The 13,396-nt window shown below is 31.6% G+C and overlaps 4 protein-coding genes across 4 annotated transcripts; 1 reads left to right on the top strand and 3 right to left on the bottom strand.

Annotated features, from left to right (window-relative positions):
- The first annotated feature begins 247 nt into the window (after nucleotides 1–247).
- LOC108835926 (putative pectinesterase 11) lies at nucleotides 248–2,365 on the top strand. Its single transcript, XM_057009997.1, has 5 exons — nucleotides 248–520; nucleotides 972–1,131; nucleotides 1,296–1,484; nucleotides 1,853–2,088; nucleotides 2,170–2,365. The coding sequence occupies exons 1-5, from the start codon at nucleotides 345–347 to the stop codon at nucleotides 2,363–2,365; spliced, it is 957 nt and encodes a 318-aa protein (XP_056865977.1). The 5' UTR covers nucleotides 248–344.
- A 79-nt stretch (nucleotides 2,366–2,444) lies between these two features.
- On the bottom strand, nucleotides 2,445–3,348 carry LOC108835928 (protein RER1B; the record flags this gene model as incomplete). Its single annotated transcript, XM_018609143.2, has 3 exons — nucleotides 2,445–2,715; nucleotides 2,796–2,976; nucleotides 3,062–3,348. Coding segments are annotated over 3 exons (501 nt in total), but the record flags the coding sequence as incomplete, so codon positions are not given.
- Nucleotides 3,349–3,519: 171 nt separating this feature from the next.
- Nucleotides 3,520–6,699, bottom strand: LOC108835925 (probable glucose-1-phosphate adenylyltransferase large subunit, chloroplastic). The gene is made up of 14 exons (XM_057009996.1): nucleotides 6,373–6,699; nucleotides 6,096–6,218; nucleotides 5,839–6,009; nucleotides 5,666–5,758; nucleotides 5,505–5,588; nucleotides 5,371–5,426; nucleotides 5,184–5,277; nucleotides 4,915–5,100; nucleotides 4,737–4,817; nucleotides 4,567–4,653; nucleotides 4,376–4,480; nucleotides 4,168–4,274; nucleotides 4,009–4,069; nucleotides 3,520–3,908 (listed from the first exon to the last, which is right to left on the bottom strand). Exons 1-14 carry the CDS (start codon nucleotides 6,601–6,603, stop codon nucleotides 3,807–3,809), a joined length of 1,581 nt encoding a protein of 526 aa, XP_056865976.1. The 5' UTR covers nucleotides 6,604–6,699; the 3' UTR covers nucleotides 3,520–3,806.
- Nucleotides 6,700–11,716: 5,017 nt separating this feature from the next.
- LOC108852174 (40S ribosomal protein S25-4) lies at nucleotides 11,717–12,741 on the bottom strand. Its single transcript, XM_057007656.1, has 4 exons — nucleotides 12,644–12,741; nucleotides 12,483–12,557; nucleotides 12,094–12,228; nucleotides 11,717–11,992 (listed from the first exon to the last, which is right to left on the bottom strand). The coding sequence occupies exons 1-4, from the start codon at nucleotides 12,644–12,646 to the stop codon at nucleotides 11,879–11,881; spliced, it is 327 nt and encodes a 108-aa protein (XP_056863636.1). The 5' UTR covers nucleotides 12,647–12,741; the 3' UTR covers nucleotides 11,717–11,878.
- Between the last annotated feature and the right edge of the window lie 655 nt (nucleotides 12,742–13,396).

Here is a 13,396-nt window from a genome sequence, read left to right as displayed (position 1 = left end):
TCAACTTCGATCACAAGAAATCGCTGCCGCTGGAACTTCCAGCACGTCATCAGACATTTAGTCAACCCATTGATGTATATACAAAAGCTATCTTTATGTATAAACGAAACTTTTTTTAGTTCACATTCTTGCTTAGTACCCAAATATTGATTTATCAATTTCCATTTTGATTTCTATTTTGTTTTTGGTTTTCTTGTCATCTGCACAATCGCCAAGACGTTAAACCTCACATGGGCTATGGCTGATATGGGTCTTTATATAACAAAGTTAAACATTACATTTCTACTTATTATCAAATCACAATCATCACTATTTTCATCCTCTCTTCAATCACATCTTCATCCATGGCTTCTTCTTCTTCTTCGTCATCTTCAATTGATTTTTCAACTGCAATTCTAATAAGGGTTGATCAATCGGGCAAAGGAGATTTCAATAAAATTCAAGATGCAATTGAATCCATCCCTCCCAATCTTAACAACTCTCAACTTTATTTCATATGGGTCAAGCCTGGAGTTTACCGGTATACTATCACAACAGTTTCCTTAGATATATTATATGATTACATACATGTTTATATAGAGACAATTCGGAAAAGATCTAAATATATTTAAAATTTAAGAAAATAGATCTTTCCTAAAATAGATCTTTCTTTTAGGAATCGTTTTCAGAGGTTACGATTGTATACCATATAAGAATAGTTTTATTGGGGCTTATGATTTTACAATGAGTTTTAGGGTTTATACTTGTACAATGTTTCATTAATTATTTTTTTCTATATTTTAGTATATGTTTTGTTTATAGGTTTGCCTCTTCAGCTAGCTATGTTTGTTGTAATTCACTTCGACCAACTATTTTTTTTTTGTGAATTCATTTTGCAGCTGATTTACTGATGACTAGTTCAATAGGCTTAATCAGATTCCGTGACAAACTAATTTTTAACGCTAATTGGCGGTTTAATATACATGAAACAGAGAAAAGGTGGTGATTCCTGTTGATAAACCCTACATAACATTGAGTGGAACAAAAGCATCAGACACAATTCTCGTATGGAGCGATGGTAAAGTCCTTTTGGATTCACCCACTCTCACAGTCTTCGCCTCCGATTTCGTATGCCGATTTCTCACTATTCAGGTCATCCTTTACACGTATACATGCATTTTCTAAATTAAAAAAAAAAACATTTCGTATCAAATGGTTAAGAGCGTAGAAATGTAGATCAAGCGTTAACGCAAATAAACATTCGAAAACTACAAAAGACTGATCGTGCATGACGTGCCTTGTTTTGTTGTCAGTAGAATGAGTTTGGAACAGGGGCACAGGCGGTTGCGGTGCGAGTGGCAGCAGATAATGCAGCGTTCTATGGTTGCGTGATAAAGTCATACCAAGACACTCTTCTCGACGGCGATGGGAACCATTACTTCAAGAACTGCTATATTGAAGGAGCCACCGATTTCATTTGCGGAAACGCATCTTCTCTTTATGAGGTAACTCGTTTTACATTATTAATTCCATTTAAACACAACTCAGATAATATGCAATTTTATATCATAGCTCAATTAAATTTTTCTTTATACTTATGTGTCTCAAGTTTTAGTTCCGTTACTCATATTATAGCTACATGATCAGCTGTTAGATTATATCATGTTAGAATGATAGAAAGAGTTAACTAAAGCACTCGTGTGACCAGAAACATTTTAAGTCAAATAAAACATAAAAATAGTATATTCAAATGATCGAATAATAGAAACATTTTAGCTTACTAGAGTTACACTATTCTCTAACGTATATAAACTTGGGACTAAACGATCGAACTTCCAAGTTTAATTTAAGTTTTTTCGGGTATACTTTGTAGAAGTGTCATCTACACTCATTGTCCCCCAAAGATGGGTCGATAACGGCTCAAAAGAGAATGTCGGCGACAGAGAAATCAGGGTATACATTCTTGGGATGCAAGTTAACCGGTTCGGGTTTAACTTATTTGGGAAGACCATGGGGACCTTATTCGAGGGTTGTCTTTGCTTATTCTTTCTTCTCCAATGTGGTTTTACCTCAAGGATGGAACGAATGGCGAGACCCGAGCAAACAAGAGTAAAAGTCCTATTTGTGTTCATGTTAAATTCTTTGTAAATTTTGACTAATTAAATTGTATTTCTAATTTTAATGGTGCAGGACTGTATATTACGGTGAATACAAATGTTACGGTCCTGGAGCAGACAGGAAACAAAGGGTGAAATGGTCGAAACAATTATCGGACGACGAAGCTGCCGTCTTCTTGAGCAAGGACTTTATCGGTGGCAAAGACTGGCTCCGACCTGCCCCTTCTCATTTCAAGAATGCCCCCAAATCAATATTGTCTTCACTATGATTGTAATTAATTTAATGTGTGTGTATTTTATTCTAAACACGTTCGATATAATAATATTCGTCGTCTTCTATAAAATCTATAAACAACCAAATGATTTCATTGTTCTCCCTTTGTATTATGGCTCTGTCCGAACATCAAATAAACTCTTTCGGATAACAAAAAAAAAAGACAGCAAATGAAACGAAAATACAAAAGGAATGAGTTTGGTTTGAAGTAGAAACGAATGATATTTACAGAAGAGGCACTTTGGGGGATTAGAGGAAGAGCAAAATGAAAGAAATACAACTAAATCATCTGAAATGAATCAATCAGCACAGCTACTCAGCAGAAGATCTCCGGCCACTATATTTCTGCCAACCACAGTTCAAAAACGTTTGAGATACACATTAGCAACTTCAAGGAAAAAAAAAAAGAAGTAGTTGTTAGTTACCTGTTTACCGATGGTGAAAGGAATGTACTTGTGCTTGATCATGTGTGAGATTTGGCGTCTCATGGTGAGGAAAAAGAGAACGACCCAGTAGCAAAGCAGAATAGGCCAGAAGACAGGGACATCAAAGACAGAGAAGAACGTCATTAGAAAAGCTATGCAGAAGGCTTTAGTGATGGAGTACCTGAAACAGAGATTCAATGCCCATTAGAAAGAAAGCTTAATAATTAATAAACATTGTTTAATGCAATTAAATAGAAGAAAAATACCAGAATTTGAACTCGGGGAGACGGCGGATAAAGGGCTTGAACTCATCAGAGCCTCGAGTAGGGAGAGAAGCTCCTCCTGCGTTGTCGAGCTCAGGATCGACAAGAGGGGACAAGAAGCCGATGAGGAGATTGAGGAGGTAGATGCCGAGGGCGTAGGAGATGATGTAGAAACCGTGGATGGAGATCGTGAAAGTGAGATCTGAATAGTGAAAGAGAGTTTTCTCCGCTGACTCACCCAAAAGAGATCTCTGGTGTGGCCCCCTAACAACAATACCCTTCTCGGTTTTTAATTAATAGCGAAGGAGGAAGCCACCCATAAAATGTATGGTTCAGTGTAAAATATCATGTTATTATTGGTTGGTTAGATTCATTTTTGAACAGACAGTTTTATCTCAACATGTTTAATTTATAGAACTCACTTTTTTGAATCTACATTTTTTGTGATTTCTATGTGAAAATAAATGTTTTAATTTTTAATAAATATAAAGAGGATCATCAAAAAGTTTCATAATACAGAAAAAAAAAAAGTGACTGGCCGATAGGTTCAGTCAGGCCTTACTCTGTTCTTATTGTTCTACATCTCTGATTTGTTGTAGTAATAAAAGGATTAGCTAAACTTGCAAGTTTATACTCAAAGATCCAAGCGCTTTCTCTTTTAAATCTCCCCGCCAAAAAAGAGAATATAATCTCCGGCTAGATTGTTTGTTGCTTTGGCATTTCAAGCAGGTTCAAGGCTCCATAGTCATCATATAACAGTACCGTCTTGAATTGTAGCCTTCTCGACAACCACAGTGATTCCTGATCGAATGTAGAATCCTTCCTCTGGCCTATCCGCTTCTTGTACATCCTGCTAACACATTTTTGGATATTAATTAATGTCTTTTTGAATTTTCAATGAACTTTTTTGAAAACATGCTGGAGAAAGGCATTCAAGGGAGAAAGCTTACGCCTTTGTTCATGATGATCACGTTTTTACCGATCTTGGCATTCTTGTCAATGATGCATTTCCTAATTTAAAATATATATATATACTTTTCATTTCAGACAAAATCTGATTAATGCTAAAAAGAGGTTTTGTATTTGTTAAGTCTTTTTGGAAAACTAACCTGATCTTTGAGTCTTTACCAATACCAATTGGAACCTTTCCTTCGGCTAATAGAGATGCAATCTCAGATTCAGTTTGGTAATAATCTGCACCTAACATCAACGTATCCTGCAAGGAAAGAAAAAAAGAATTAAACCTCTGTTTGATCAGAAACAGTATCTTGATAGTTTTGTTAATCAAAATCCGAAGAGAGATTTGAAGATCTCCACCTGAAGCTCAACTCCATAGTCTAGACGTGACCTTTCTCCAATGATGGAGCGTTGGACGCTACACTCTCTCAGGAAACATCCGTGTGAGATTATCGAATCTACCATCTAACATTATCATCAGAAAGGAAGATTAGCAAATCATGAGAACCAAAGAAACGAACCATAAATAAAAGGAAAGGGACAACACATACACGGCATTTCTCAGTTTTGGTTGGTGGGAGGAACCGTGGAGAAGTGTAGAACGGTGTGTCTGGATCATAGAACTCAAACTTTGGTCTCTGCAGAAGAAGTAGAACAAAAGGTTGACAAGTGAATCATCTAAGAGATTCAATAATTAAGGTTATAAGAAGACTTGTCTAACCTCCTGAACAAGAGCTAAGTTAGCCTCATAGAAAGTCTTTATAGTTCCAATATCTTCCCAATAATCTCGAAATATGTATCCCTACGCAACTCTTTTGGTTATTCATTTGTCCAATAACCAAAGGATAACAGAGAAGAAGAAGCTGAGTTCTTTTTTTTTTGTTCTCTACAAATCTTACTTGAACATGGTGATCTCTTATGGCAGCAGGAATAACCTCAGATCCAAAGTCGTTGGAAGTCGGATACCGTTGTGTCAGAAGATCCAGCAAAGCTTCGGTTTTGAAACAATAAACTCCCATTGATGCAATGTATGGAGAATCTGTAGCTTCTTCATGAGACAGTCCAAGCATTGTTGTGTCGGTTTGCTGTTCAAAAAACAAAAAAAAACATAATCTTTGTTTTGCAATGCTTTGTGACTGTACTAAGTCAAAAATATCAAAACAAATACCATTTTCTTCAAATCAGTTCCAGTTGGTTTCTCAGAGAACTGGGTTACACGCCCACCTCTATCAATCTTCACTAGACCAAAGTTCGATGCACGGCTGAAGAAGATATTCAAAGAAAAAATGAAAATGAGGTTTCTTCTAATACAATAATACTGTGTGAAAAGAGAGATTAATTCAAGGAAACTTAACCTTTCGTTGACTGGTGCGCAGGAAAGAGTAACATCAGCGTTACTATCTACATGAGACTGTTACATACACCATATAGATTTAGCAAAAAAAAAACTATAAAGAGGGTTTTAAGATGATGAATTAGATAAAATAACCTGAACAAAGTCCATGTAGTTCATTCTATAGAGATGATCACCAGACAAAATAAGTATGTTCTCGATGTTCCTGTTCTTGGCATCCTTTTCCCAAAGAAACGCATTAAACACCCAATTTAGATACTGTTAAAAGTGGTCATGAGATATCATCAAAAATTTACCTCAAAAACCCAAAGAAATTTTCTGACAGCATCAGCTGTTCCTTGAAACCACTTCTTCCCAGCTTCCCCTGGTGTTTGTGTAGCAGCAAGAACCTGTTCCAAATTACATAATTTTTTTTACTTTTTTTTTGCTGTTACGTAATTTCTCTCAATAAAATCAGATTTTTATATACCTCAACGAAACCACCTCCAAAGTTGATACCATTCCCAAAGTAAGTACGTGCTAAATGCCGATTGAGGGAAGCCGAGTTGAACTGTGTCAGCACGAATATCTTGTTGATGCAGCTGTTAATACAGTTACTCATCGGGATATCGATCAGCCTATAGCATCCACCCACAGGAACCTGCATAGTTTTTTTTTTTTTGAGACATAAGCATCATCATTATACAAAACATTTGTTTTCTTGTTGAATGTTATATCTACACTTACAGCTGGTGTGGCGGCTCTCTTTGTAAGAGGGAAGAGTTGAGCTCCATTGCCTCCTCCCAGAATGATTGCAGCCACGTTTTTGGGATCTGCTTTTCTTTTCTCAAACATTGAAGGCTTTACTATCTGACAGAACAACGAACAGAGTTATGACCTCTAAAAAATTGTTAAGAATATCGTTTGTTTCCTACCAATAAATTTGATTTATACAAAGCCTAATGCTGTTTTGAAGCAAGAGAGATTAAAAAAAAGAAAGAAATGAGTATGATCATCAACATACCATAGCTTCGTTAGGGTTCTTTGAAGTGGCAACAGCGTAAACAACACCATGCTTAATAAGCTTTCGATTCCCAATCTTGTTTGAGTTCAAATCCGAAGCAAAACGTTTAAAGAAACAACCATTGTTGTTGATACTCTCACCCAAGAATCTGCTGTACACATTCTTGCAACTGAGTTTTGGCAAGACAGAACTGCTTTTCCCAGAGGCAAAGCAGTGAGAATAATCCATCATTTTCAGCTGCACGAAACAGAAAGAAAGAAACCTCGGAAAGTTAATAATAATAGCAGAGAAGAAGAAGAATAACAAAAGCTTCAAGTAAAGTGAATGACACACAAAGGGACATTTTTAGTATTATATAATGAAAAATAGCAATAGAATAAGGGAAAATCGCATAAAAAACCCTCAAAGTGTCACTTACTAGCACTTTAAACCTTGAAGTTTTTTCACTAACACTTTTAACCTTCAAAGTGACATTTGTATCATAAAAAACCTCCAAATCAAAAAATTGACCGGTTCAGCAGGTAATTTTTCAAAAATAATTATTGAATTAATAAAATAAACAAAATAAATAAATAAAAATCCAAAAATAAATAAAATTGAAAATTTTGATAAAATTTACAAAAATCAAAAAAAAAAAAATTAAAAAAATAAATTAAAATTTTAGAAAATTAAATAAATATATTAAAAATTAAATTATTTTCTAAAATATTAATAAAAATAACTAAAAATTAATAATAAATCAGATTAAATTTAAATAGAGAAGAACTAAATAAAAAGTTCACAGTTTTTTCTAAAAAATGGAAAATATAAAACTCAAAATTCAAAATTCACAAGTGACGATGATGGTTTCTCACATAACCATTAACAATGACGATAACTGTCATATCTCCAATGATAGTTTCCAACACCATCTTAAAAATGACAAAAAATATTTTTCAAACTTTTGAATTTTCATTTTTTTGAAATATATGAATTTTTTTATTTTTTAGTTTGATCTCATTTATTTTTGAATTTTAATTTTCTAAATAATAATTAATTTCGGATTTTTCTAACTTTTTTTGATCCTTATGTAATTATATATTAATTAATAAAAATCAGAAAATTAGAAAAAAATCAGAAAATTAATTAAAATTTAGAAAATTAAAATTCAAAACTAAATGAGATCAAATTAAAATACAGAAAAATAAAAATTCATATATTTCAAAAAAATGAAAATTCAAAAGTTTGAAAAAGATATTGTTTTGTCATTTTCAAGATGATGTTGGAAACTATCGTTGGAGATATGGCAATTATCGTCATTGTTAATGGTTATGTGAGAAACCATCATCGTCACTAGTGATTTTGAATTTTATATTTTCCATTTTTAAAAAAATTGTGAACTTTTTATTTAGTTCTTCTCTATTTAAATTTAATCTTATTTATTATTAACTTTTTAGTTATTTTTATTAATATTTTTAGAAAATAATTTAATTTTAATATATATATTTAATTTTCTAAAATTTTAATTTATTTTTTTGATTTTTTTCCATTTTTGTAAATTTTATTAGAATTTTTCGATTTTTATTTATTTTTGGATTTTTATTTATTTATTTTATTTATTTTATTAATTAAATAATTATTTTTAAAAAATTACCTGCTGAACCGGTCAATTTTTTGATTTGAAGGTTTTTTATGATACAAATGTCACTTTGAAGGTTAAAAGTGTTAGTGAAAAAACTTCAAGGTTTAAAGTGTTAGTAAGTGACACTTTGAGGGTTTTTTATGCGATTTTCCCAATAGAATAATGCAAACCAAATTGTTGCACATCTAAGCAAAGTGTTAAAGTGGAACCGACCAGAGCGATCTCTATAGAAGTTAAAAAAAAAACCCTCGAAATCTACGAACTTTCTAGAAAACCAAGATATGATTCACAAACACAGATCCCCGAAATTCTCAAAATTTCGTACGTCTCGAAACACAAAAACTCTTGAAGTTCTGAAGATACTCAAATTCAAAATCATTGTTGGGTTAGAAAGAAACATTGTGAATGAATGTAAAATATACTAATAAAAGACAGAACTAGAAGGAACAAGTTTGAATCAAATTAAGCTTTGTCCAAAGATCAATTGAACCTATAAAAGAATATGATTTTCCGGCAAAAAAAAGGTGTGATTTTGAGTGCACATTGGTTAAAAGCTATAAGATCTAAGAAACGCAGCTCACCAGAAAAATTGAAACTATATTTTATATGATTGTGATCAATATGATCAATGTACGTTTGAAATCGAAGAAAGAAGTCTCTGAAGTGCCGTAGTTGACTAAGAAAGCTGTTACCCGCCCCCCCCCACGAGAAAGCTGTTACCTTTTCTTCTTTTTTTTTTGCAATTTATTTTTATGCCGCAGGTTTTACAAATATATCTGAAATGAAAACAAATCTTATGCTTTATTTTTTACAAAAAAAAGTATTTGGAATTTTCGTAATTTATATATATGCAGTAAACCAATCATTCAGTGGTAGTTTATACAGTAAACCAATTGTTAGTTTGAAAAATAAAAATAACGTTGAATTTAAACAAAATTTTAACATTCAAGAAAATAAGTAATAAATATTTACAAGGAGACATGTGATTGTAAGAAACGGACGGCTCTCGTTTCTTCCATACTCTCACTCTAGTGCTACAAGTACACATGGATCCTATTGTCTGATTGATGTTGGCCGAGTGCCTCTATTATTCTGCACACGTCGTGGTCATAGATATCACTCATAAGAACTGTACATAAGCCTTTTTTTTCTTTGCGATGTTAATGTTTTTCAACTATACTAAATGCAGTTATTTACAAAACAAAGGTTAAAATATACTCCCTCCAATAATAAAATGTTTTAGAGGTTTTTTGTTGATTCACAATATAAAATGTTTCATAAATCTATAAGATTTTAACTTTATCAGAACTATGTAACTAATAACTTTTTCAACTATTTCTATTTATAATTAATTAATTAATTTTAAATTATTGTTTTAATAATTCTTACTAGAAAATGTAAATTTCTTAGCAAAACATCATATAATAGGAAAGAGTATTGAAAAGTACTTATTGACATACAAGGGTTAAGGATTAACATAACATGTACAACTTACAATTGCCCTTTTGTCAATAACATTTGTAAATAAATAACGGTTTGTTTTCACAATATCCTTTTTTGACAAAGGGTTCTCATTATTCACAATTTCTTGTATCAGAAAAATTATCGATAATAAGATTAGATGAAAAAGTGCACACTAAAATTGTTCAATGGTTATCTCGTTTTGAATCTACAATTTAGTAATTTACGCATATATTAACTAGTTTGGCTCAAATAATGATATAGCAATAGTATTTATTACAAAATCACTAGATTATTTGACTCGATTAACAATTTTCTTTTTCATGATTATACTACTAGATATTTGTAGAAGGGAAGAAAGAAGAAAAAGCTGATTCCATGCAATGTCATGTGACGTCTTTGTAACCATTAAAGAGTGAAGTTTTGATTGATGTACAGGTTTTCTTTGTTCTATTGGACAGAGTCGAGAGTATTTATGACTTGTCAACAAAACCATGTGTACTACTCAAAAGTAACCAGTTTTGAAACTTCACTCTTTAATGGTTTACAAAGACGTTTTGATACTTCGATTTCTTAAGAGCAATATTGAATTGATATTATTTTAAAGGGAAAATCGAATAAAAAACCTTCAAGGTGGCATCCACTTACACTTTAAACGCTGAGAATATTTCATAAGCACTTTAAACATTCAAGTTGGCAAATTTCGCATATTAAACCTTCAATCTGACTTATTTGTACATCAATTCAAAATCGTAACCGGTACTGTTCAATACTGATGATGTGTCAGTTTAAATTTTTTTTTAATAATAAATAAATATAAAAATACAGAAAATATAAAAATCATAAAAAGCATAAAAATTCATTAAAAATCATAAAAAATCATAAAAAATTTACAAAAAATCACAACAATAATTATTTTATTAATAAAATAAATAAAAAATATAACAATAATAAAAACTTGAAAAAATCGTAAAAATCTCAAAAAATAAATTCATAAAATTCAAAATAAAATAAAAAAATTAAATTTAAATAAAATAAATATAAATTCAAGATAATGAAAACTTATATTTTTCTACAAAAAATTGAGAAAACAGTGTATTTTGATGTTTACGGGTCATGTATTTTCTGAATCATAAAAAATCATGATCTTCAAATGATTCTCTTGAACCAAATCAAAGCGGACAAATTAAAGAGTCCAAATCTTTTAGAAGCTATTCAAAAGCAAACACTTGGACTTTAATTTGTTTGTGTAGTGCTTTGGTGATGAGAATCAATTCTGGTTAACTTACACCATGACTAGTTATGTCAATTGAGAAGTCAAGATTGAAGCGGATGGTTAATCTGGTTCAGCAAGGTGGTTAGCTCATGGTTTACGGTTTAGAATATCGACTTAGTATGTGTCCTGAACTCGTAAAATTCGTGTATCATTTAATTTGTTTGCTTTGATTTGGTTTAGGAGAATCATTTGAAGATAATTATTTTTTCTGATTCAGAAAACCATGACCCATAAACATCAAAATATAGTTTATTCTTGAATTTATATTTATTTTATCTATTATCATTATATTTATTTTATTTAAATTTAAGTTTTGATTTTATTTTTATGAATTTTATGAATTTTCTGATTTTTGTGGATTTTTATGATTTCTTTCAAGTTTTTATTATTTTATATATATTTATTTTATTAATAAAATAAAATAATTATTTTATGATTTTTTGTAATTGATTCTACTGATTCTCATAGATTCTAATAAAATAAAAATCATTATCTTGAATTTAATTTTGATTTTTATGAATTTTTTGATTTTTTCAAGTTTTTATTATTATTATATTATTATTTTTATTTATTTTATTAATAAAATAAAATAATTATTGTTGTGATTTTTTGTAATTTTCATATTTTTTGAATTTTATTTTGAATTTTTATGAATTTTATGATTTTTTCTATTTTTTATTTATTTATTATTAAAATATTTTTTTTAAAAAAAAAATATGTCATCAGTTCTGAACAGTACCGGTTGTGATTTTTGATTTGATGTACAAGTAAACCAGATTGGAGGTTTAATATGCTAAATTTGCCAACTTAAATGTTTAAAATGCTTTTGAAATAATATCAGGATTTAAAGTGTAAGTAGCTGCCAACTTCAAGGTTTTTAATGTGATTTTACCTTATTTTAAAGTTAAAAGTTCTAGTAAAGTAGTTTTGATACTTAGATTTCTTAAGAGCAATATTGAGAAATCAAATAAAAGAACAAAAAAAACTGACTTGAATATCTGAATGAAATTATGATAAGACTACTGAGAGCAAAAATAGAAAATGGTTCAAAATTAAGTAGACAAAACATCCAAAAAGCATTCTAAAAGAGTTTCTCGAGTACAAAGGAGCCAAAAGAAGTATCAAACCATTGACAAAAGCAAATTTGTTTAGGTGTTGGTGGCACGAGTGTAGATCTGCTGGCTAGAGTGAGCAGCGACCATCCTGATCACACCTTTTGCCATTAACTCCCTGATGGCCTTCCTTGCTAGAGACCCGTTGATCTGTAGGAGACACAGAAACAAAGAGACTCAAGTTCTATAGATACAACAACACTTGTGGAAGCAAAGATTCTAAACGACATCATAGGAAGAAGAGGAAGTACCCTCATACGGTCGGAGAGAATGGAAGGGGTGATGAGCTTGAACTTGGGAGCTTCAGTGAGAAGCTTGTCGTAAGTAGCCTGATCAAACAACACCATGTTGTTCACCTTCTCCTTTTGCTTTCCCTTGCTCCACTTCTGTTATGTTTTAACCCAAACATACACAGTAGAAAAAAAAACAACAATTCAGCCACAAATGATCACGAAAATAAAACAAGACAAGCTTTGAAAATGTTTGAATCAGACATATAACTTAATAATCAATTACATTCCACAGAAGACTAAGAGTTTCGATAATCATACTAATAGATGCAAGCAGATACCCCAAAATCTAACTAAAACACAAGTAGATTGCGTCAAAGATGTAAGAAGAGTTTACTGAGGAAACGAACCTTCTTCTTCTGTTTTCCACCTCCGGATTTGGCCGGCTTCGATGACGGCGGCGGAACCTTATCCTTCTTTGGCGCCTGAAACACACGGGAAACTCCAAACTAGATACGAGGAACAAATAAAAATAATCAATACAGAGAGAGAGAGAGAGAGAGAGACTAACCATGATGTTGAATGTTGAGTAGATTAGAGGCCGAAATATGAAGAAGCTCACAAAGACGACAGTGAGTGAGGTAGTGCTCTTCTTCTTATATATTAGGGTTTCTGAGTTCGGAGAGTCGTATCAGGCCCTAGAAAGCCCATTATTGTTTTAATAATATGATCCACTGTTGTTTTAGCCCAGTTGAGCCCAACTAAACGAATGATAGATCAATAGTCATTACCATCCATCTATGATGATGAATCGGGTTGGGCAAATAAACCGAACCCGAAAATCCGAACCGATCCCGATCCGATAAAAATGAATCCGTACCGATCCCAATCCGACATAAATACCGAATGGATCTTGTTTTATGGTATTTAGGGTTATGGGTATTATCCGAACCGAACCCAAATTTAAATGGATATCCGATAGAACCCGAATCATTCAAAACCCTAAAAGATCTTGTACCAAACATGATCCCAATTCCTAATATGTATCCGAAATACACTAAGATATATTGAACATCTAAATTATTATCTATTACATAAAGGTTGGTGGTTCTATAAAATGAAAGTTGATGGTTGAAGTTGGCCGTTGAAGTTTGAAGTTCTTATATTTTGGTTTTGTTTTCATTGAATAATGTTTCTCATTTCATGAGAAACTGATTTTCGTTTTATGCATTCATTTATTTGGTTTTATTCCTATCGATAAATATGTTTAATTTTTTGTCTTATTTTGAATTATCAAGGTTGATGTTCATTTCTTATTTTTGAA

The sequence above is a fragment of the Raphanus sativus genome, chromosome 4 (assembly GCF_000801105.2).
Source record: "Raphanus sativus cultivar WK10039 chromosome 4, ASM80110v3, whole genome shotgun sequence".
In the NCBI taxonomy this organism is placed as follows: Eukaryota; Viridiplantae; Streptophyta; class Magnoliopsida; order Brassicales; family Brassicaceae; genus Raphanus; species Raphanus sativus.
Note: the sequence above shows the minus strand (reverse complement) of the source record. Positions and strands in the feature narration are given on the sequence as shown.

Coding starts and splice junctions, on each gene's coding strand:
- LOC108835926 (XM_057009997.1), top strand. CDS start 345: ATGGCTTCTTCTTCTTCTTCGTCATCTTCAATTGATTTTTCAACTGCA. Junction 521..971: donor GTCAAGCCTGGAGTTTACCG/GTATACTATCAC, acceptor TACATGAAACAG/AGAAAAGGTGGTGATTCCTG. Junction 2,089..2,169: donor CGAGACCCGAGCAAACAAGA/GTAAAAGTCCTA, acceptor TTAATGGTGCAG/GACTGTATATTACGGTGAAT.
- LOC108835925 (XM_057009996.1), bottom strand. CDS start 6,603: ATGATGGATTATTCTCACTGCTTTGCCTCTGGGAAAAGCAGTTCTGTC. Junction 6,010..6,095: donor AGAGAGCCGCCACACCAGCT/GTAAGTGTAGAT, acceptor AAAACTATGCAG/GTTCCTGTGGGTGGATGCTA. Junction 4,481..4,566: donor CCAAAACTGAGAAATGCCGT/GTATGTGTTGTC, acceptor TGATAATGTTAG/ATGGTAGATTCGATAATCTC.
- LOC108852174 (XM_057007656.1), bottom strand. Junction 12,229..12,482: donor GTGGAAAACAGAAGAAGAAG/GTTCGTTTCCTC, acceptor AAAACATAACAG/AAGTGGAGCAAGGGAAAGCA. Junction 11,993..12,093: donor TTCTCTCCGACCGTATGAGG/GTACTTCCTCTT, acceptor TGTCTCCTACAG/ATCAACGGGTCTCTAGCAAG.